Here is a 25725-nt window from a genome sequence, read left to right as displayed (position 1 = left end):
AACATGGACATCTTTATGGCAGTGGAGCTGGAGAAACTGAGGAAAATCATAAGAGGCCTACAGCCTCTACTCCATGAGGATGAATTACTAAAAGAGATATTCCCATCCCCATCAGTGCTGGCCTTCCGACAGCCACCCAACTTAAAACACAAGCTAATCAGAAGTAAACTCCCAACACAGATTGAAAAAGAAAAGGGCACAGTTCCCTGTAACATATCCAGCTGCAAGCTATGCCAAAACATTTCACAGGACCCCACAGTCATTCACAAAGGAAAAACATTCAACATAAAGGAATCTTTCACATGCTCATCTTCCAATGTGGTATATATCATTCAGTGTAAAAAATGTAACGAAGGATGCTATATTGGAGAAACAGGTCCAGATGCTTAAGACAAGATTCAATTTATAGACACAACATGAAGAAAGCTGGTGCCAGTCAGATTCCCACCCCTGTGGGCCAACACTTTACAGGACCAGGAGACTGCACCAGTGATTTCACAGTAAGAATCCTGAAGGGTAACTTTAAAACAATACAGGAACGTAAGACCTTTGAAGTCAGAATGATTGAATATTTTGACACCCAACAGACAGGACTTAACAAGGATCTGGGTTTTCTAGCCCATTATAAACCATAAAGTTGTATTTCTCTGTTTACCACTCTCCTCTCACCTACCCACACACATCCTGTTAGACTATCAATGAAATGAAATACTTTGATGTACCCATGCATACCTCCTACCCACCCCCACCTTGCTAGACGGTCATTGAAATGCTTTGATACTTCACTTATATATACTATCAACTAACACATTTGCTTATTTCCGATCTGATGAAGAAGGGCAACCTTCGAAAGCTAATCAAGAAATGTATTAAGTTATGTCCAATCATCTTATTTTCTTTTCCATGTTTTATTTTGTTTGATTTCTATTGAGAACCTTTAAGAGTGGACTAACACGGCTACCACACCTTCTCCTTCTGAAATCGGAATTGGGCATCCATCTATTGGCCCTCCTTAGTCTGGCCAAAAAAAACACACCCAGACCACGCCCCCTTGCCATATGGCCACGCTGCAGCTTTAGATGTCCATCTTCTGGCTTTATAAAATCAGGATTTGCAAATCTATGCAATATGGATGAATATGGATGTCTAAACGATGGTTTTCAGACATCCAAAATAGGAATAGAGCTTCTAAAATAACCACCATAGTTACCCTAATGAATTTAGGCCAATCAAAAAGATGACATATATTTATCTAGATAGTTATCCAGATAATGGTCTCAATATTGCTGCTTTTTGGATAGTGGTGGCACTCACCACTCTATGGGGTATGTCTATTAAAGTGCATTAGTAAATGTGTTTAGTGCATGCTAACGTGGGACATTCCCGCACACTAAGCCCATTTCTCCAACGTCCAGGAAATAGGACAGGTTTAAGAATTTCTCTTTCAGTTAATGCGCTAATGTTCGTATTAATGCATGGAACCTGAAACAAATTGATGGGGGAATCACGTACCACCTCCTATTTAGTAAGTGCTAAGAGCCTTGGTGTTATAGATATACTAGCCGTAGGGGAGGAGTAGCCTAGTAGTTACTGCTGCAGGCTTTGATCCTGGTGATCTGGGTTCAATTCCCCCTATAGCACCTTGTGACTTTGCGTTACAGAACACACTTAAGAGCCCTTTTACAAAGGCACACTGAAAAATGGCTTGCGGTAGTACAGACACATGTTTTGGGTGCGCACAGAATCATTTTTCAGCGCACCTGTAAAAAAATGCCTGTTTAAAATTTTTGCTGAAAATGGATGTGCGGCAAAATGAAAATTGCTGTGCGTCCATTTTGGGTCTGAGACTTTACTGCCAGCCATTGACCTAGCAGTAAAGCCTCACGCAGTAACTGGGCGGTAATGACCTACGCTTGTCAAATGCTACTTGGCACACGCCCATTATGCGCATACGAAAATAAAAATTATTTTTCATACACGCATATCGAACATGCGCCAAAAATGAAATTACCACAAGAGCCACATGGTAACTTTATCCCCATATCATTCTGTAACACATACAGCTTGCTCCTAGATATGTCCACACAACTCAACTTCCAACTCAACCAAAACAAATTTTAACATGTTTCATATTCAGCTGGGGTTTTTTTTAGAAGTTTTCATTGGTCTGATGGAGAAATCTCTATTTTTATAGGCAAATTTGAAGAAAAATTTTAAAACAAATCCACATTTAAACACACCAACTTCATCAAATCCAAAGTTATTTTCAAATTCATAATGAATTTCTTCAGTGTGAAATAGATCTAGAAATGATCCAACCTAGATAAGTGATTTGTGAATGAAATTTGTGGCAAAATTCACAGTAGCAACTGGGCCGAAGAGGATTTTAATGGAAAAAACAGTGTACCCAAATTCTTACTATGTCTTTGCAGTTAGCACCGGAAGGTTGCTTTGGATCATCACATGCTTCTATGGGCCCATCCAGTTTCTGCAAATTCCCAAACTCAATGGCGTTGAGTTTACCATCTGTAGTGAACAAATCAATGTTTTTCTTTAATGTAATTGTGCAGTTTTCACCTTCTTGTGACAACATTCCTGTGAGGATGCCCATAAAAATATATACACATATCTAAGGTTTATGATGTCAGTCTTACTAAAAGGCACTACTGCATTACTGTGCGCTAACAAACATTAATGCACATTATTTAACGAAGGTCTGATTTTATGCAACGGGACCAATTTACTAATAACACTTTATTAAGCTGCATTAAGTGCTAAAGTGCCTAAAGCAGCAAAAATGGCCTAAGATGGAACATGCTAAGGGGCCCTTTTATAAAGCGACGGTAAGCTCAACATGGACTTACCGTGCGCCAATATGGAGCTATCGCTGGCCTAATGCAGGCGCCGGTGGTAGTTCCAGCCCTAGCAAATATCATAGGATAGCAGAGAACAAAAAAAAAAGAAATGAGAATACAGTCATTTTGTTGCTGTGCCTGCAGCACACCGCACTCCCGCTCCAACCTTGGCTAGAAAATCTGTTAGCATCCATAGGCCTCACGAAAAAAGAAAGCCTTCAATAAAACATTAAACCTCAGGTGTGAAGGTTCTACATATAATGCCAGAAGGAGTTTGCTCCAGAGTATAGAATCTTGAAATTTGTCAAGAAAAACCTGTCAAAAGGATGGAACATGCATTTTCTTGCAAAGAACGAAGAGAATGAGCAGTGGTATAGGGGTCAGAAACCAAGGCAGAAAGGGGAGTATCCCAGATTTTATATTGTGAATTAGCACAAGAATTTTATATTGTATATGATATTGGATTGGTAGCCAGTTTTCTATCTTCAAATAAGGGGTGACATCATCAAATATGTTTGCACCTGAGATAAGTTTAATGGCTATATTTTGCATTAACTAAGACCAATTTTTACCACAGCTTAGTAAAAAGGGCCCTATAGTAATCTGTTTTAGTAAATCTAACCCATAGTAAGAGACACAAAAGGAGCTTGAATGAGCACCCGTTTGAAGTTTATTGGTTTTAAACATCTCAATTTATTCAAGGCAAAGATAAGTAATCAACATTACAAGACAAAATAAAAATAAAATTCACTAAAGAAAAAAGTCAATCTCAAATCAACAAAAGTAGACTCTCTTAAGCCCTATAAGAAATGACAAGATAAATTTCAGTTAAAGACTCCTAAATTCCTTATCAGCTACAAACATAACACCTAAACTCTCAATTAGTCTGCATAAAAAGAAATTTATTCAAATGAGTTGGTTCGGAGAATACATATCTATTATTCCCTAAAGTTACAAAGCATTTTCAAGAAAACCTAAGAAGGAATGTGGCCTCTACCGCCAAAACTTTAGGTTTAAGCCTTACAAACTCTCTTCTTTGATATTGTGTTTGCCTAGAGACATCAGAGTTCACCTGTATTAAGGGGTTTGTCTTTTAGAAAAATACAATTTCAAAATCACCAACATTTGTCCTTTCCTTTCTGAGCATACTACCAAAACCCTTATTCACACTTATCACCTCTTGCTTAAGACTATTGCAACTTGCTTCTCACAGGTCTCCCACTAAGCCATCTCTCTCCCCTTCAATCTGTTCAAAATTCTTTTGCAAGACTTATATTACGCCAATGTCGCTATGCTCATGTTAGTCCTCTCCTCAAATCATTTCATTGACTCCCTATCCATTTCCGCATACAGTTCAAACTCCTCTTATTGACTTACAACTGCATTCACTCTGCAGCTCCTCAGAACCTCACCACTCTTATCTCTCCCTACACTCCTTCCTGGGAACTTCGTTCATCCGGTAAATCTCTCTTATCTGTACCCTTCTCCTCCACTGCAAACTCCACTGCCAACTCCAGACTCTGTTCCTTTTATCTTGCTGCACCATATGCCTGGAATAGACTTCCTGAGCCAGTACGTGAAGTTTCATTTCTAACCGTCTTCAAATCTAGGACAAAATTATAGTTACCTTTCTGGTGCTGTTGTTCTCACACCCCTTACAGACCCTGCAAGTTATTTTTCCCAGCTGGAAAATGAAGCCCTTCACAATCTTCAGTATCATCATATGTACGGTGATCGCATCCCTTTTGAGCACCTCACCGCCCCTGGTGCGGTTTCCCAAGTACTTGCAGAACTTAAACAGGGGGGTGTGCTGGAAACCCTGACTGATGCCTTATTCAATTCCCCTTCTGAGAAAGAACAAACACCTTTAACTAATTTACATTCTGCAATTTCTGTTGTTTCTCACATATCTGAGGAATTGAAGAAAATCACTGAGCAAGTCCATAGTAGTCCCGTCTTTACCCGCCTCCAGGCGGCTAAACAACGTGATCTTCCACAAGAGGAATTGAAAAATGATCTCCCAGAACTTGAGGCATTAATGTTACCCACAAACCTCACTCCTAAACAATATGTTGCCACAAGGAGGGTACTGCTTTTTACGTGGACCATTGGGTAGACAATCTGGATGGATGGTCAGAACAGTTATATCCACAGGTCGATCCCTATCCCAGAATAGGATTGCTTGCTTCTTCTCATATAACTTTGGCATGTAAATGTATTCGTCAACGTTTTTGAGATCCCAAGTGGGACTATGCTTATATGCAGAAGTGTCTCCTGGTTTGGGAAAAATATGAACAAAAGTCCAAACCTGTTCAATGTTGTCCTCTATTTTATGGCAAACCTGATCCTGCCAATGGAGGAGTTGCCCCTGCTAAGTATATCCCTTGGTCCTTTGCTGACATTCACACCATTGTTTAGCAACTACCCCCAATTAGTAAGGATGCCGCCCGTGGATTACTATTTTTGAAAGACTCTGGGAACTCCATTCAAACGGTAAATCTCTCTTATCTGTACCCTTCTCCTCCACTGCTAACTCCACTGACAACTCCAGACTCTGTTCATTTTATCTTGCTGCACTATATGCCTGAGCCAGTAAGTCAAGCTCCATTTCTAGCCGTCTTCAAATCTAGGCTAAATGCCCACCTTTTTGATGCTGCTTATAATTTCTAACTCCTAACAATACCCATGTATGCTTTCTCATTCCCACCGTAGTAATTCTGTTATCCCTAATTTGTCCTGTTTGTCTGTCCTGATAAGATTGTAAGCTCTTTCGAGCAGGGGCTGTCTCTTCATGTTCAAGTGCACAGCACCAGTAGCACTATAGAAATGATAAGTAGTAATAGTAGTAAGAGGAGAACTCACTAGAGAAATCATTTCAAGCGAGGAGTCAACACTCAACAATTGTGAGGTAGCTCCACCTGCAATAGCAAAATTAGTAGGCTGAGGAGGGGTACACTCTTCAGAGAATAAAGAAGCAACAGGAAATGGCATAGTATTCACTGTTCTGTGGGGAGCTGAAACCTCTCTAGGCCAAAAATGTTGATCAATAGGTCTTTTAACCAGGGGCGTAGCCAGACACCCAATTTTGGGTGGGCCTGGGCCCAAGATGGGTGGGCAGAAGAACCCCACCCCATCCCATAGGTGATTTGGTCTCTCCTCTCGCCTGCATGCCATATGGTCTCTCAAATATCCCTCCTCTCCTGCACACCTTTTAAATTTCAGATTTTCAGTGAGGAGCAACCAATACACACTATTCATGTAGGCCCCATGTCCTTCCCACTGATGCAGCTTCCTGTTTCCGCATAGGCGGGAATACGTCAGAGGGAAGGCTGTGGGGCCGGTGTAAGCAGTATGTATCAGTCGCTGCTTCCTGCAGGCGAAGATCTGCTATTTATAAGGTATGCAGGAGGGACAGTTGTTGAGAGTTTTCAGCTTAGGAATCTCTGCCGGCCACATCATAGGTGTGCTGCTACTGGTGGGCCTGAGCTCAAAGTGGGTGGGCCTGGGCCCTCCCAAGCCCACCCTTGGCTAAGCCACTGCTTTTAACTATGGCCAAAAGACACCTTGGCCTTACTCTTCTCCATGACAAAAAGGGGATAATTCACTGCTCCTGTCTCCTCTGGGATCCGAAGGGGCTCCAAAGGGGCACAATGTGCCCTTTTAGCCACACACCTTTGACCACTCACCCATGAGCATGTGTCCACAGACCATGTTCCGCTACACCAGATGGATTAAATAGCTACTTGGCCTTAATGATGACATCACCCACCAAGAGAAGAGTGTCCACTGGAATGCCTATGAGCAGATCTTCCGGCACAACTCTGTCACACCCTTGGGTAGCAGCTCTTCCCTAGTTTGAAATGTTTGAGCAGTAACAGCAATCATCAAGTCTTCAACTATAAGGCACTGCTGCTCAGAAGATAGAAGATTCAGACGGTTGGTAACTCAGCCCTTTTTTTTCTGTGTGTGCCTGTGAGGATGCAGTTAGTTTCTGCAAATGAGCATTCGGCAGAGCCGTCTCACAGCAGGCTTTCTTGTATTTGGCCCAGGATTCTCAGGTTATCTACTAATTTACATCTTTTTACTTGAATATGAAGTTTAACTTACATATTCCTGTTTTTATTTTATTTATTATTTATTGCATTTGTATCCCACATTTTCCCACCTATTTTCAGGCTCAATGTGGCTTACATAGTTTTGTTAACATTGCCATTACAAGATAACAGATACATTTAGTATTGTGCAGAGGGAAGAAAGAAGAAGGAAGGGAGTGGTTAGGGTAATTATAGAAGGTGGTCTTTCTTAACTGAGTGGGTTGGTGAGGTGGATTAGTGTGGCTATAGGTTCTCATTGTAGGCCTTGTTGAAGAGATATGTCTTCAGAGATTTGCGAAAGATAGTTGTTTCGTCGATTGTTTTCAGGTCTGTAGGTAATGCATTCCATAATTGTGTGCTTATGTAAGAGAAGGTAGTGGCATGCATCAGCTTGTATTTTAGTCCTTTACAGCAGGGGAAGTGTAGGTTGAGAAATTTGCGGGATGATCTTGTGGCGTTTCTTGGAGGTAGGTCCACGAGGTTTAGTATGTAGATTTCTAAAGCCCATGCCTAGCCACACCTCCTCATAGAAGTTTAGGAAACCTTCTAAACTATCTATGGTCAAACCCTTGCTTTTGTAAATCCCAAATCCCAAAAAAATACAATACAGTTCCATTTAAATAATTTTTTTTATCAATGAACTGTTTCAGTGGATTGTGTCTCATCTCCTCTTCCCTCTCAATGAAGATATGACTATTAATTGGTCTGAGTGGGGAAGTTAAGGCATAACTTTTAAGCTCTTAATTAACATGAATTATCAGTTGAAAACTTAGGTCCCCATTTACTAAGCCGCGCTAGCAGTGGCGTAGCCACAGGTGGGCCTGGGTGGGCCGGGGCCCAAGCTCCGCCAGCTGAAGACTTCCCCCTGATGGTAATGAAAATGCTACTCTCCATGATACTGGCACCTGCACATGCTCAGTTTTCAGCGTATGCCAGCTGCAGGCGGCTAAGGTGGAAAGAAGTTTTTTCCCACCAGCTGAGATATTTTTTTGTGGTGGTGGGGGAGGGAGAACACTTGGTGCCCACCCACTTCTTGCCCAGGCCCACCCAAAATCTGTTGTCTGGCTACACCCCTGCAAGCTAGCGTTTTTAGCATGTGCTAATGCTAGAGACGCCCATAGGAATATATGGGTGTATCTAGCATTTAGCGTATGCTAAAAACGCTAGCTCATCTTAGTAAACAGGGCTCAGATTATTTAATATATTGGACTCATACCCCCTAATTCTATAAAAGTTGCCAAAACTTGTGTGTGCAATTTAATTGAATAATGAGCTAATTGACGCCAATTGGCTTTTCACAAACAATTATTGGCAATAATTAGATTTAATTGGCATTTCCATGTGTAAATTTAGGTGCAAGATCTATGCCCAAAATTTATGCGCAATCTGAAAAAAGGGTTGTGAAAATGGGAGGGTCATGGGCATAATGGGGACATCCCTAAAATTAATGCACGTTGTTAGAGACCAAGAAGAGGCTTCTTCCTGATTAAATTGTTAATGACCTTCTAAGCACTGATATTCAGTGGTACTTAACCAGATCGCTAACTGGTTAAGTAAATGGATAAAAGTTAAGAGAGAAAAAGGCTGTCCAAATGTTAGCCACAAAGCTGACTAGGCATCGGTCTGAATATTGGGTGGTGCCTGGTTGACTTCCAGGTTGCAGCATCAGTTTTACAGGTGATCCCTCTCCTCTGATCCTGATTTCCCCTCTTCCCCCCCTCCCCCACAATTTGAAGAAGGGCTGGCCAAGCCCACCCCCATAAGCCCCCCTCAGGCCTGAGCCCCACCACTTGTCCTGGTAGTCTAGTGGGGTTCAAAGTGCAGGAATGATGCCTGTCTCTCATGGCTTGTTTTAGAACATAAGAATAGCCATACTGGGTCAGACCAATAGTCCATCTAGCCAAGTATCCTGCTTCCAATTGTGGCCAATCCAAGTCACAAGTACCTGCAGAAACCTAAATAGTAGAAACATTCCATGTTACCAATCCCAGGGCAAGCAGTGGCTTCCTCATTTCTATCTCAATAGCAGACTATGGACTTTTCTTCTAGAAACTTGTCCAAACCTCTTTTAAACTCAGATACGCTAACTGGTGCTACCACATCACCACACACCATTACTTTTACTTATTTTGAGATTTAGAGATGCTCCCTTTAGTGTGAATCACACCCATTATTATAGTTAAGCTACATGGAATACATAAACACTGACCATAACTTAATTGCATTCTCTCTATATCATATAAGGGAGTTTAATTATCAAACTGTGATGTACTGTTATGCATGGTAACATATGTTATTAGTAAAGAGGCCCCACTGCAAATAACAGGAGTCACAATAAACAGCATTTGTGACCACTCACCATGGCTTGATAAATAGAACCCATTGTATCCTTTTCACAAGTTGTAAACCAGCTGTGCTGCAGAACCCACAGTCCTAAGAATCTGATAGGAGTCTTGATATGAATGCAGCTGCAATGGCCCTGGAAGCTGGACTGATACCACCGACTCAATTCACGCAGGCCATCTGAGCTGCGGTATGAGCTGGTGGCCTGGATGTGAAGGACCTGTAAGGTTGTGACATAACTGGTGGCCTGGAAATGAATGAGTCTGTAAGCTTGTGATATGAACTGGTGGCCTGGAGATAAAAGGGTCTGTAAGAATCTAACCATTTCCCTGAGCCACTCAATCCCTCTGCGTAATCACTGATACTTACAGTTTGAAGTTAGCTCATTGTTAATGCCATTGAAGTCTCCACAAAGACCACATGTCTGGTTAGCATATTTAATATTCAGCTCCAGCTAAAATAATAGGATAGGAAAAATTGGCACTGATAAGATCAGAATATACCACACCAATATAATACACAGTCTCCATATTCCAGGTGTGACAGAAGAATGGGCAGCCAATGTCATACAGAAATTCAGTATTTGTAGACAGTTCTTTCAATTTAATTTACACAGATAGGGGAAGATAGAAATTAATCTAAAATTATCTTTAAAACTAATATTTCGAGATTATTACTTTCAAACGGACTTTGCATCTTTCCTACCTACTAAGAAATAGAATTTGGATATTCACTTAAAAGAAAGCCTTACACATAACATTTTACCAATGACAGTCCCAGAATTCAAAACTAAAGGCATTCAAAGCCCTGTGCTGAAAGGTATTCTACAACTGGTTATGGTAACACTAGGAAAAAAGGCCTGTTTCTGACACAAATGAAACGGATGCTAGCAAGGTTTTCCTCGGAGTGTGTGTGTTTTACAGAGTGTGTGTGAGAGTGAGTGTGTGATAGAGAGAGAGTGAATGTGTGAGTGTGTGTGACAGAGAGAGTGAGACTGGGTGCGAGAGTGTGTGTGTGAGAATGAGAGTGTGTGCCAGGGGTCCCCCTCCCTCCCAGGGAGGCCCCGCCCCCCTCCCTCCCTCCCAGTTGCAGGGTCAGCCCTCTCCCCCTAACTCCCAGTTTAAGGGTCACCCCCCCTCCCTCCCAGTTCCTGGGTCCGCCCCCTCCCTCTCTCCCTCCCTCCCAGTTCCAGGGTCATTGCTCCCCTTCCCCCCCCCCCCCCCCCCCCCCCAGCCACCCTGCGATGTTTAACTGCAAAATTAGGGAGCTGTGTAGTGTAATAAAACGCACCTCCAACATTGTGAAGCTGACTTCGTGGCTTCACTGAAGTGAAGGGTTCATAAGGTTCGTCAGATTCGTCAGTGTGTCACCATCTCTCTTGGCCCCACCCTCACGCCTCTGATAGGTCCACCGTCCTTGACATCATCACGTTTTGACGCGAGGGCAGGGCTGAGAGAGATGGTGACAGACTGACGAATCTGACGAACCTTACGAACCCTTCACTTCAGTGAAGCCATGGAGTCAGCGTCAGAACGTTGGAGGTGCTTTATTATTATAGTAGAGATTCAAAGCCTCCTCTTACCTGGATGCTGTCAATCTCATTCCATATGAAGACCAGTCCCAACTTGGCAGTGACTTTCACGTACATGCCATTCCTCACAATCTGGATTCCTAAGTGACTATGGGGCAGCTGAACACTGGATTGAAATGATACTGATGTTAATAACACTAGATTGAAATGTTACCATTAATAGTCCATGGTTAATGGGTCCTAAACAATTTCAAAGTATAGTGGGGGTAGTCAATAACACATATCAAATTCCAGCACTAATGGATTCTAAACTCATCTACAACTATTCAACCATAACACCACAAGGAATATAATAAACTTTTTAACCCTAGAACGCATGACGTTAAAAATATACATATTAACGTCATGGGGGCCTTTTAGGCCCCCATGCACATAATGTAGAAAAACACACTTAAATAACTTTCACAAGTTTATTTCAAAATTGCTCAATAAAATATGAATAGTGGACAACATTTTAATTATAATTTTTCACAGAAAACACCAAAAAATCTTTTTTTTCCCAAATTTCACGCAAAGACATGAAAACACACAAAAATGCATAGAAATCTATAGCAAATTAGCTGCAGCTACATTTTTATTCTAACTTTCTTTTCTATTATATTAGTCTTCCAAACAATTCTGACATGTTATTTTTTCAGAAGAGTGTTCTTTGCAAACAGTTTCCTTACAAGTGGAACAATATCGCTCAGTTTTCCTCTCTATGTTTCTTGGACACATGAAACAACGCTTTCGTTTTCTTTCTCCTGGCTCTGGAGTAATCTGAAACTGTACGCCACACCGTTTCATTGCTTCTTTAGTTTTCTTTGGCAAGCATTTCAAGTCGCTTCGCTCTATCATGTGAGGTATTACAAGTTCATGACAAAGGTCCTTCAAGAATAAGCGTCTCCTGTCCTTCCTCTGTGCATGAAATTCAGGATGAGTTTCTGTATAAATAATGAATGAATTTAGGGCTGCTACATCAAGCATATTTGAAAATAGTACTACAGGCCATCGTTTTGTTTGCCTCTTACACGAATATTCTCCCACCATCTCATCCATTTTATCTACACCTCCTTTTGTTGCATTGTAATGCAGGATGATTTCTGGTTTCAATTTTTGGTTATTGCTGTCAACACTGCAATCGTGATGCATGGTACTGAGTAAAATTACAGATTTCTCCTTCTTTGCCTTGTAAGATACCAAAGTCGCTTTGTTATTGAATCCAAAGACACTCTCATAAAGTGCTCGCTGACGATTGTGTTTGAGTGCTGCTGGAATTTCTCGTCTGTTTTGCTTTATAGTACCAACAAGTGTAATAGCTTTTGCAAGCAGAAAATTGCCTAGTTCAACATTGGTGAAATAATTGTCCATGGTGATGTTTCTACCTGAATTGAATATTGGAACAGCAAGAGTTTTGACTATTTCAGACCCCAGATCCTTCTGTACTGGTGCACCAACCTCTTTGCCACAGTAGATTACGCCATTTATGCCATAATAATTTGCAGAATCACACATCCAGAAGATTTTTATACCGTACTTGGCTGGCTTGCTGGGCATGTATTGTATGAATTTGCAGCGTCCTCTGAACGGTACAAGTTGCTCATCTACAGTAACATTAGTACTAGGATTGTAAAGTTTTGTGCAATTTTTGATAAATATGTTCCAGATATAACTGATAGGGGCTAATTTGTCTGTTTCAAACCTCACTGCACGAGTTCGCTTATCATCAAAGCGAATGATCCTTCTAATTTCCTCATATCTGCCCACTGACATTGTCGCCTTATAGTGTGGATCAGAAAGTGGGTCCAGAAATAATTCTCGTATTGGGACATCATACGATTTTTGACTCCCTGCCAGCAGGAAAAGTCCAATATATGCATAAAGTTCCTCTTTTGAGATATTTTTCCAGGACTTATTTTTTGCTGAAGCGATACATCTTCCTTCTAGGTTTGAACATAATAGGACCTCTTCTGCAATATTGTCAGAAAAATAAGTACAGAATACATCTTTAGGGGTAAAGTAACTGGGACTTCCCACAGCTCCTTGAGCCTGTCTCACAATATTGTGTATTGGAGTACGTCCGACTAATGTAGGATTACTGTCCCAAAAAACATTCGTTTTGGATGTTCTACTTATCACTTCTTGAGGATCCACTAGATTCACTTCTTCATCATCAGAAGAATCACTGGATGAGGATGTTTGATTAGCTGGTGGCAGATATTCTTCATCAGACAAAGATAGTTCACTTTCATCATCACTTTGAAACATAATCGCTTCAATCTCTTGGTCAGTCAGACACTTGGAGGAAGACTGTGCCATTGCTGACTAGATGTTAGAAAATGAAACAGATTTCCTCTCAACAGCTTATCTTATCACAGGTCCTTCAGCAATTAGCTCACAGTGTATACTGTCCTCAGTGTTCAGAGGACCTGAGGTGATGTCATGGCCTTATCACTCCCTCCAAAAATCACATGACATCCTCACATGTTATTATCCACACCCTGGCCCCTCCACCAGCATTACTGAGTACAAATAAAGTAACTTGAGACACAAACACTTCTGAGAACATGATAAAAACAGCGGGGGCCTAAAAGGCCCCCAATTCGTACAGATGTAGTTTTCACCAAACAAGCATTGTTACACCATAATGCCTATGAAAAAAAATTATATGAACAACTGGATATTATCAACAATGACATACTTGAGGAATACCTTGAGTTTCAAAATTCTAACTAAAGTAATTTTGCAGATAATAGCAAAAATGTAAGCATGGGGGCCTAAAAGGCCCCCAATATGCGTTCTAGGGTTAATTTCTTCAGAAACCTCAGTGGCAACTCTTGTGAAACTAATGACGAAGTTTGGTGAGTCATAAAGCTGTGATCCTTATGTGAAAAGAGTCACCATTAAGGTTTCTGAAGATATTAAAACGTTTATTATATTTCTTGTGGTGTTATGCTTGAATACTTTAGAATCCATTACAGCTGGGATTTTATATGTACCATTAATAGTCCAGGCAATAAACAATAAGAAGAACTCATACATTCTGAAATCTTGTTTAGAGCATGTCACAAAACAAGAAAAGGCTGATAGATGTAATTAAACTCTGGAATTCATTGCCAGAGAATGTGGCAAAAGCATTTAGCGAAGCAGGGTTTAAAAAGGTTTGGCTAGCTTCCTAAAAGAAAAGTCTATAAACCATTATTAAGATGGACTTGGGGAAAATCCACTGCTTAATTCTAGGATAAGCAGCATAAAATGTATTGTGCTGTTTTGGGATCTTGCCAGGTACTTGTAACCTGTATTAGCCACTGTTGGAAACTGGATACTGAGTTTGATGGACCTTTGGTCTGTGACAGTATGGCAACACCTATGTTCTTATGAGTGGGAAAGAGGAAAAAATTGATTCACTTCTACATATATCTAGGAAAATGTACATAGTGGCATTCACATACATAACAGAGACTAATTTCTAATTGAGGTTTGAGCTTTGGAAAAGAGCTCAAAGTAGGGTATTTTGCTCACCCCTCATGTTTTCAAAATCACTTGAAAATACCAAAGGTTAGGGGTCCTTTTACTAAGCTGCGCTATGACTAGTGCGTGGGTTTCTCCGCACGCTGAGGCCACTTTTAATGCATCTGTAAAGTGGTTGATTTTTCATTTCCTCATTAATGGCCATGCACTAATTTTGTAAATCTTATATCAGATAACACATTCTATTTATCACTCAAAAATCTTAAAAATCTTAGAAAGGAGGAAAAAGACCTCAAATGTCCCAGCATGGCAGCAAGGAAAGAAATCGTGATAGTGTCAGCTTTTACCGGACACCAGTCTTCTCATCCATCTAAAAAACCTCCTAGCAGAAATTTTTTAATTTTAATTAATGTTTATATATTGTGCACTCAAACTTCTTCAAACCTTGTGATTTAATTAAGTATAAACCTTGCATTTTAGAACTTTTAAAGCACCTAGCTTATGGTTCTTAGAGCACTTAGCTTCTGGTTCTTGTACCCAATGGGGCTCTCTTTCACTTTTATTTAAGCTTCTTCAGGGGACTAAGTGCTCACATTGAAGTAACTTTTCTAAAGTCAATGCCAGAGTTCAAACATGGCACTTACTGGCTGCATAACACCGACATTAGGATTATTTAAACATTGATTTTTTTGCTGAAGGTTTGCCAAGTTATTGGTTTGAATCAAAGCCCATGAAATGCCACCTTTTTTTGTAGAGGTTTGCTTCTCATGTGTGACTTTGCAAATATACACATTGTTTTCACTGAGCCTTTTAAAAAATATTTTCACAGTTTTTCATGCAGAACTGTATAGAAGCCACAAGGACATGACTATTACCCACTACAAGGGAAAATCCCGAGACAGTGAGTAGAAATCAGGGTTTTCTAGAATCTGAAATCTCATGGGACAGAGGGAAAAAGCCCACCAAACCCAGTTACAAACAGCATTGAACTCTCTTCTTGCTCGCAACATCAACAGTGCATGAGTTTCTGTTTTCCAAAGATTTCCTGTAATCCTTTGCCAGTGACTAAAGCGGTTTTTGTTTTTTTTTGCTGGGAGAAATAGAACTTATACTTACATAGCGCCATCTGATTTAATGGAGTCATTTTTTATTTCAATGACCATGCCTTCTATCATGAGCAAGGCCTGCTTGATAACAGGAATGTTGTTTACCACAGAACGCCTGATCTGGATGTTGAAATCCCCATATGTTCTGCTACAGTGTGAAGCGAAGAGGTAATTGCACGTTCCAGGGAAATAAAATACATCCCCATCGAAGGTTTTGAAGTGGAAGTTTCCCCATGTGCTACACGTTGGGCCACTGTTCTCGGCCATTCCAACTGTAGATTCAACACAGACAGAATCAGTTTACATCCCGAGACAGTCGTCTGTATTAGCCCATTTCCTTATCATTTTATCATTCTAGTTTTAAGCACTTTCAGTGGCTGTTTTCAGTGTGCTTTCTTATAGCACACTATACCCTCAATGGGACAAATGTGGGCCCATATATGATTGCTGCAGCTCTTTCCCTGCTGTTCCCCCAGAAATGTGCTTCTGACTTTTTTACTAGACATGGCTGTCATTTGCGATGATATGAAATGTCAACCATATATCTCATGTCATTGCAAATCATTAACCAATGAAACAAGCATTAAAAACACATTTCATGCTGTTTGGTTTGCATTCCTTTTGAGAGTGTGCATCCTTATCCTGATAGTGCACTCATTTGCACTATTGCACTTGTGTGCGTGCACTATGGGGAAAGGATGCACACTCTTTCTCAAAGAGTGCACTCACTTTGCAAATAGTGTGCACTCACCCTTGGATTCTATATATGGTGTTGAGATTCAGCACTGAAATGTGGGCATGGAGCTAAGATGCGTGTGCATCTAAATAAGCCAGCGAGCAGTTAACTAGGAATCAATTGATGGTTAATTGGCTTTATTTAGAATTTGTGTGCACAGCTGCCCTCACTCTATTCTATAACCCTGTACGCCTAAATACCTGAATGTGTAGCTCAAAACGGGACATGGCCAGGGGAGGGGCAGGGGCATTCTGAAAAGCTGTGCGCAAGGTTATAGAATAATAAATTCTGGCACTGAAGTTTGGGCGCAGGAATCAGATCTAAGCACTGTTGTATAAAAGGTGCTCAACCCAGAGCACTGTTTATAGAATAGAACTCCTTGCCAAAATCTCAGCACCATTTATATAATACTCCCCTCAATGACCTTGCTCTCGAGACATGAAAATGGCCAAATGAAAACAACTTGACATTGAACAACAGATAGCAGCAACCACTATCCAGATAGATGCTTATCTAGGCCCTCTCCAAGAATTTTCAGCAGCCGTTTATAGACAGTATCGATGAATCTTACATACAACCCTGGCACTGTCTGGATAGTACCATGCTGGAGTGTGGGCATCTTCCCTAACTCTGTGGATATACTCAGCAAAAGGCCGTCCTAACTTAAACAGCGTGGAGGGGCATAATTGAATGCGAACGCCTATCTCCATGGGCATCTATCTCCGAGAACGGGTATGTGAAGGGGCGGGACAAACCGTATTTTTGGAAAAAATGGGCGTCCATCTTTTTTCCGATAATACGGTTTATGCCAGCCAAATGCATCGGATTTGTGCGGATTTGAGCTGGGCGGTTTCGTTTTTCAGCGATAATGGAAACTGAAGGCGCCCAGCTCAAAAATGAACAAATCCAAGGCATTGGGTCGTGGGAAGGGCCAGGATTCATAGTGCACTGGTCCCCCTCACATGCCAGGACACCAACCGGGCACCCTAGGGGGCACTTGTAACAATAAAAAAAAAGTGAACTACCTCTGAAGTCCATAGCTCCCTTCCCTTGGGTGCTGAGCCCCCCAAATTACCCCCAAAATCCACTGCCCACAACTCTACACCATTACCATAGCACTTATGGCTGAAGGGGGGCACCTAGATGTGGGTACAATGGGTTTTGGGGGCGGTTTAGAGGGCTCCCATTTACCACCACAAGTGTAACAGGTGGGGGGGATGGGCCTGGGTCTGCCTGCCTGAAGTGCATGCACCCACTAAAACTGCTCTAGGGACCTGCATACTGCTGTGATGGAGCTGCGTATGACGTTTGAGGCTGGGAGGGGGTTAGTGACCACTGGGGGAGTCAGGGGTGGTCATCCCCGATTCCCTCCGGTGGTCATCTGGTCATTTAGGGCACTTTTTTGGGAATTGTTCGTGAAAAAAAAGGGTCCAAAAGTGACCCAAATTCGTGCTAAAAACGCCTTTCTTTTTTCGATTATAGGCCGAGGACGCCCATCTCTTCTCGGCCGATAAACGCCCCAGTCCCGCCTTCACCATTCCTCCGACACGCCCGTCAACTTTGGCCGTATCCGCGACAGATTGCAGTTGAGGATGCCCAAAATGGGCGTTCGATTATACCGATTTGGGCGCCCATGGGAGAAAGACGCCCATCTCCTGATTTGGGTCGAAATATGGGTGTCTTTCTCTTTCGAAAATAAGGCAGATAGTTATCCAGACAGAGACTGAATATCGCTGCTGGTCACTTCTGAATACATATATTCTGCATCACCACTTCTATGAGTGGCCAGCTTAAAAGCTGTGGTTGACTATGGTGTTTGTTGAATATTGACCTGAGTACTTCGAACTCTGAGTCTGGTCTGCAGCATGCATGTGACTGATTCATGATTCCGGCCTTATTGCTATCTAAATATCCATTTCAAATGGGCTAGAGGATACAGAGGTGAAAGGGATGTGCTGGCACCATTGCCCTGGCAACTCAAGGTTTTGCATAGCTCTCAGGAAGCTTGAGTCACATGGTATTCAGATGCACAGGTTACCCCCTCTCCTCATCCTTAATTTAGGGTTATAACTGATACTCTGTATAGGTTAGGCCCCCCTCCCCCACCCCATGCCTTTATTTAGGGTTGTAACTGCTCTTCCAGACAGGTTAGCTCCCTCTGTCTTCCCATACTTTCTTTTTTTAAGGGTTGTAAATACAGGTTGCCCCCTCCCCCCATGCCATTTATGAACTATAAGAAGTCATTTAATTTTTGCTTTGAGTACAAAGGTTTCATGCTTAGATTTCATTCTCTTTTCATTTAGTGATCATTTGTTTTTAACCCGTGCTTTTTAAAAATTCCATCACTGTTTTTGTCCCTACCATCTTCACTTGGGGACAGCGTTCCAATCATTCACACACTTTTTTGTGACTAATATTTGCTGATGTTACTTATAAGATTAGTTCCTTGCAGCTTTATATCATTAATGAAGACTTTGTGGCTTGTTTGATAAGGCGGTATATCAAGTTTAATAATCATAAACATACACATGAAAGTAATAAAACAGACTAAAGATATAACTGATGTGCTTTACCCTCATATCAATTTATAGTCATGCCTTAGTTTTAGAGAAGTACAGGGGCTTCACTTATGAAGGGGTAGATTCAAGAAAGAGTGTCAAAATATTGGCACTGGGATGATGTCTGCTAAGCATGAATTCTATATAGCAACATACAATGGAGAGGGTCAAAGTACACAGCAAAAACAGTCCATAAAAAAGCACAAAGGGCTCTGAAGAATGGAACAAGTGGACTTATAATGACCCAACATGGGCCGTGTTTCCGGCATAAACTAATGCCTGCCTTAGGGGTCAATTCAACAAGCAACGCTAAGGGGTCCTTTTATGAAGCTGCAGCAAAAGGGAGCCTGCGCTGGCATTGGTGCGTGTTTTGACACATGCCGAGGCCCCCTTTTACTGCAGAGGGTAAAAGGCAGGTTTTCCTTTTCTTAAAGAAATGGCTGTGCAGCCATTTTGGAGGGGGAGTACTTACCGCCACCCATTCAGCGGTAATTGGGCAGCATGTGGCACTGCCCGATTACTGCTGGGTACATACTAACGCTACAAAAATTGAAATATTTTTGCAGTGCTGGAAATGGCATGCACTGGGGGAGGGAACTACCACTAGGCTTCTGTGGTAGCCCAGCAGTACTTCCCTTTTAGCGAGCAGTAAGCTCGCATTGGGCTTACTGCCGCTTTGTTAAAGTTGTTTCTCAAAATGTAGTAGCTCTGCACAATGAAAGTCCACTCTGAAGTCGGGAGAATGAGTTCATAGTGTGGAGCAAAATGCCAAGAAAATGTGCCAAACGTCCTATAGCAGTTGTTCTGCGTGAAACGGCCATTATAAAATGCTAGCCTTAGTCTGCAGTTTTGCACTTAACTTTAGCATGAGCATTTACGCCATGTGAAAAGTTGACAGCTAGGTGTGTAACTCCTAGTATTATATAACCTACGCGCTTAACCCCCTAGGCACACCCATGACCCACCCATGCCCTTCCCCATTCACACTCCCTAGAAGTTGAGCATGATAGAATTTGCATGCGCAGCTCTAGATTAGTGACTATGGGCAGTAGGACACACAATTGCTAATATGTGCCAATTAGCATCCATTGACACCAATTTCAGACAATAATTCCAATGAATAGTCTATTATTAATTTATTTTACATTCACAACTGACCTTATTCTATAAATTGTGCATATAAATTTACGCACTAGGCATAAATTTAAGCATGCAAGTTTATAGAATTGGGGGTAAGCATGAAAGGTGCCTCATTGTTGCCATATCTACTATAATAAAACTCACCCTCAACGTTCTGAAGACAATGTTCTGAAGTCACTCAGTCACTCACTGAAGGGTTCATGGATTCATGGTGGTGAAGCCACAACACTGACCATGTCTCTCTGCCTCGCCCTCGCATGACGGACCAATCAGAAAAAACACCCTCAACATTCTGAAACACAAAGGACCATCACAACACCGTTCCCAGGCAACACTAGGCAACGTTAAGACAGACCAATCAGAGGAAACTACGTGACAATAAGGGAGGAGCATTCCCCAGCAGAATGGCTCATTATCTGTGCAGCACGGAGAGCACAGAACCACCGCTGGAACGAGAGAAGAATATTCCTGCTGTGGGTATGTGCAAAAATAGACCGGGGGAGGGGGGGAGAAATTTTTAAATGCCTAATGCCAGTACTGAAGAGTGCCAGAGGGCCTATAGCACAGACTATATTTGGGATCACTTGACATGGAGTCAGAGGAGCCGGAAAACAACGTGCCCGTCACCATCTGGGACGTGGGCGAACAGGACAAGCTGCGGCCCAGCTGGAAGGATTACCCGCGACCCAGCCAGCAGCAAACAGCGACCAAGGAAGGGGGAGGAGAACTCCTTCCCTGCCTAGGAATCACTGGAGACTGGCTGCCAAACTAACGAAACAACCGCACACCGACGCACCACCTCCATCATCAACAACCTGCACACACACCGCACCCTCACACACTCACACACACACACAAAATAACTCTGTGACACATACACACACACAAAAAAAAAAACCACATGCTAGCGCCCGTTTCATTGGTTTCGGAAACGGGCCTTTTTTACTAGTTTTCATTACAGTTCATGGGAAAGAAACTACTACAAACAGAACTAAAATGATACTCCAAACCAGTGGCGTAGCCAGATCTGACATTTTGGGTGGGCCCAGAGCTAATATGGGTGGGCACTGTGTATATAGGTATGAGTGTGTTTCTTGTGATACTACAAAATAATGCCTTAGAATACACTTGATGATGGATTTCTAAGTAGTCTGCCCAGCAGCTGCCCTGCATCAACATACATACTTAAAATAAAAATTTTTATTTTTAAATATAATTACATTATCCCATATATTAAAATTGACCATACATAAGTCTACTACAATAGCAAATCTCTCAACACACATGGCAGGATCCTGCAATATAATTACATAGGAAAAATGTATTCAAATTCTGGTAGCACCTCAATAATAGCAATACAAAATCCCTTCACTGCCAGGTACAGTGTGAAGCAACACTAAAGCCTGACTTCTTAGAGCCTATTGCAAACCTTAACACCATTTCTGAACACCAAATATCAACAACAGTACTTTTATAAAGGGAACAGTAAATATACATAGCAGCAACACACATTCCATTGAAAAATTAAGACATGTCAGACTCATAGTCCCCACACAAACCACATGCCAGCAGAATGTCTCACCTCAGTCACATGCAGAATACATACCAACCTTCATCAATTACAGAATAGGAGGACCAAAAATAAAACAATTGTCCTGTAGCCCAGCATCAGCCCTTCCCTGCCCCACCAATCAATCCCAGCAGCCTGGCATCAGCTTTTCCCTTCCCTACTCCCTATCCATCCTCGTAATTCAGCATCAGTCCTTCCCTTCTACCTTACCCTCCCCCCATTCATCCCTGTAGCCCGGTATCAATCCATCCCTTCCCCACTATCCATCCCATAGCTAAGCATCAGCCCTATCCTACCACCCCACCCCCTCCCTGTAGCCTAGCGTCAGCCCTGTTCTACTTCCTACCCACCCCCCATGGCATTATGTCCTGGGCACTGTAAAGCCCACCCTCACCGGTCCACCCAGAGAAAGCAGCCTACACTTTTCTTTTAAATTTTAACCTTGGCACTGCAGAGACCATCCCCACTGCAAAACCTACCAACATGATTAATAGACAACCTTTTAAAAATTAATTTGGGCACTATTAAAATGTATTGTCGGTGAGGTTTTGGGTGGGGATGGGCTCTTCGTTGCCTGGGGCAAAAGAGATATATTTAATGATTAAATATACTTTTTTTGCCCTAGCCTGTAAAGAGTCCACCCCCCACCCAGAAGCCCACCACCAGAGCCATTATTTTGTTTACAAGAGTAAATCAAAATGCTGGTTGGTGGTGGGCTTCTGGGTGGGGGTGGGCTTTTCACTGCCTAGGGCAAAAAAAGTATATTTATTAATAAATATACCTCTTTTGTCATAGGCAATAAAGTTCTTAGTTACCCCACCCAGAAGCCTACCACCACTAGCCAGCATTTATTTGATTACAATTACAAGACACATTAAAAAATGAAAAAAATATATGTATTACCTTCTGGGCAGCTGCCTGCAGTTCCACATGGTACAGAGCTCCCTGGCTCCTGTACCTGTGTTGTTTGTGTCCTGTGTCGGGGCCGCGGGGGAGTGCTGCTACTGAGTACTACTGTGCTATGATGATTCTAAAACTTATATATGCCAGCAGGGCAGGCAGGCACAATGTGGATTCCAAGGAGCCATGCTCACAACAAGCCGGGCCGGCAGCCTTTCCCCTGCGGCACTGTGTGCGGTGCTGGTGCCATCGTGCCATGCACACTGCAGGGAGTAGGCAGTAAAGCATGGCGCAGCGTGCAGCTGAGCTCCTACATATCAGCAGAGAGACACAGGTACGGAAGTGGCTGAGAGTGAGACTGAGTTAGCGGCTTAGCACGGCTGCGAGAAGCGAGAGCGGTGCGGGATGGCAATGCAGTGCTGACCGAGGCCGAGGACCAGAAGTCAGAATAGCTGCCTCTGCCAAAAAGCAGGTGGGAGGTGGCTGAGCGGGCCGCGACGCGAGTCTTTGGGCATGCATAAATATAAATGCTGATTTGGTAACTAACTCTTAAGGCTGTTGATGGACTCATATTAGAAACAGAATCCTTGCAAAAGAAGTCATGTCATGATTCCCAGATACCTTACAATAAGACAGTGCTGGCATTTCTGCTGAATATAGTTAACAAAAGTTAAGCAAAATACTTACATGTTTCAGAACTTTCAAGCATTCGGAGCCCAAAGTCAGCCCGCTGACTCTGTCCAAAGCAATGCATTGCTCCAGCTGTGAAGGGATGAAAGGCAGTACGTTAAACAAGGCATTGTATGATTGTAATCCATGGACTTCATTCTGCAATGGCATATTAAAATGATTGTCGAGGTAGAACATCATGGACATGAATAAATGACTATTACTGAAACAACAAGTTGATTTGGAGAGATGAATAGAGATTTGGCACTCATATTATTATTATTATTTTTATTAATTAGAATTTATTTACTGCCTTTTTGAAGGAATTCACTCAAGGCAGTGTACAGTAAGAATAGATCAAACATGAGCAATAGGCAATTACAGCAGTAAAAATATTCAAATAACAATACAAAGTATGGCATAATATAACTTACAATGTCAACACAATACGAAATAGAATATTTTAATTGACAGTGAAGGGTATAAGCAAAGATGGAACATATAGATAGGTAACAGAATAAGAAGAGTTAAAAAGTAAGGTGACTAATTTAAAGGAGGTTGCACACAAGATCAGAGAGATGGTTAAATATTATCTCAGCTAGGGTAGGAGTGGATAAACATGTCCTGCTGCAGTATGTGCAGCCCGTGTCACTCCTTGTGTGTGTGAGTGAGACTAACAAGTTAGTTACGTCTTCCAATAGAGGCCTGGTTGTAGAGCCAAGCTTACACCTGCTTCCTTAGGTAGAGATAGTCTTGTGTTAAGCGCAGCTTTTCAGGCAGTGCATTCCAGAGTGTGGGGGCTACTCCAGAGAAGGTTCGCTTGCAGATATCACATCATGTAATGTCTTTTGGGGAGGGTGTTTGTTAGTGATATTATAAAGGAGTTTTTCTCTATATGTATAGAGAAATATTTGTACATGCAAAACAAGACCCCACAGTGGTAAAGCGTTTTCACCATTTTGAATCTATGGGGAAAATGCTTAGGAGTCAATATTGAAACAACAGTTACACGTTTTACATCCTGATAACATATAACAGTCTTTTTTTTCCAATAAGGTTAGTGAATGGATGTGGGAGAATGGTTTGTTTTTGAATGTGTTCAAGACAAAGACAATGATTGTTGGAAGAGCAGTGGAAGGGGAGTGGCTTGAATTTCTTTTTGTAAATGATGTCAAACTCCCAGTTCAGAAGAAAATGAAATTGTTGGGTGTAGTTTTGGATTCAAAACTTAAAATCAAAGATCAAGTTGTAAAGGTTATTCAGTCCTGTTTTTTGCAGCTTCATTTGTTACGTAGGTTGCAACCAATGTTACTGTTGTATGATTTTCCAGGTGTTTTACAGGGTATGTTTTTGTCATATTTGGATTATTGCAATGCTTTGTATCTTGGCTTATCTAAAGCCAAGACTGGGGCTTTACAAATGGTGCCGAACACAGCTGCAAGACTCGTTGTAGGCATTTTAAGAATTGTTCGTGTATCACTACTACTACTACTAATCATTTCTATAGTGCTACTAGATGTACACAGCGCTGTACACATTACATAGAGGTACTTTGTCCCTAGGGGGCTCACAATCTAAGTTTTTTTTTGTACCTGGGGCAATGGAGGGTTAAGTGACTTGCTCAGGGTCACAAGGAACTGCAGTGGGAATTGAACCCAGGTTGCTAGGATCAAAGCCCACTGCACTAACCATTAGGCTACTCCTCCACTGGTTGCCAGTGCAATACAAGGTGTTAGGTCTTGTACATCAAGCCCTGTATTTCACTGCACCATTGTATTTGAAGGAGACATGCTGGATTCTATATAGCACACCTAGAGATCCATGTGGAAATCCAAGCATATTTTATAACAACATGCATAACTTAATTGACTTAACAAGTCAATCAGCGTATTTAACAGAACAACAAGCAATAATGAGGACCAATTGGCAATAATTAGAATTTATGCTGAGAACTAGTTAAGCATATTCTGCAATGCAGTGCAACTAACTTCTAGTTGTTAGTTGCACTGCATTACAGAATATGCAACTAACTTCTAGTAGTTTGCAACTAACTTCTAACTACTAACTAACAACTAACTTCTAGTAGTTAGTTGCAAAAAAACACAGGCAGTATATCCAGGGCCGGTCTTAGGCAGAGGCGACCAAGGCGGCCGCATAGGGCCCCGCGCCTAAGGGGGCCCCACTCAGCGTGCCTCAAATCTGCCTCGTGCCTCCACTCCGACCCGGGACCACATCGAGTCACTCAACCTCTCTCCAGCCATAGGCAGATAAAGCATTCCTGGCATACCATGTACACTGCAGCACTGTGCTGGATCTTTTCTTAATATTTTTCCTTATTTTCTCCTTTGTTATGAGAATTGGAACTACTAATTGTAGTGGACTTGAACTGAATAATTTCTGGGGAGGGGAGGTTTCATGATGATAGCATTGTGCTTATTATTTCAATCAGTTTTTTGTACAAGTTTAGCTTCATTTGTCTTTATTTGAAATTTAATAAAGAAAAAAAAATTTCTAAAAATGGAATAATCTTATCAATGGGGTGGAGCCAGGGTGGGGGCGGAGCTAGGATAGGGCCCCACCAAATTGGTCTGCACAGGGCCCCGCACTTGCTAAGACCGGCTCTGGGTATATCAAGTCTCATTTCCCTTCCCTTTCCCTAATGTGCATAGGCAAAAAGGGGCTGGTTATAGGCAGGGAAATGGGCATTTCATGG

The 25725-nt window shown here is 41.9% G+C and overlaps 1 protein-coding gene across 1 annotated transcript in view; it reads right to left on the bottom strand.

The window, feature by feature from the left end:
* The window catches only part of LOC115469673 (mucin-5AC-like), a 158962-nt gene extending 135865 nt beyond the window's left edge, over positions 1-23097 (bottom strand). Inside the window, 5 exon segments of the mRNA XM_030202460.1 lie at positions 2420-2526; positions 9662-9746; positions 10875-10989; positions 15450-15711; positions 23031-23097. Of these exon segments, the coding sequence (XP_030058320.1) occupies positions 2420-2526; positions 9662-9746; positions 10875-10989; positions 15450-15711; positions 23031-23097 (636 nt within the window).
* Positions 23098-25725: the final 2628 nt, after the last annotated feature.

Source organism: Microcaecilia unicolor, chromosome 4, assembly GCF_901765095.1.
Source record: "Microcaecilia unicolor chromosome 4, aMicUni1.1, whole genome shotgun sequence".
NCBI classification, from domain to species: domain Eukaryota; kingdom Metazoa; phylum Chordata; class Amphibia; order Gymnophiona; family Siphonopidae; genus Microcaecilia; species Microcaecilia unicolor.
Note: the sequence above shows the minus strand (reverse complement) of the source record. Positions and strands in the feature narration are given on the sequence as shown.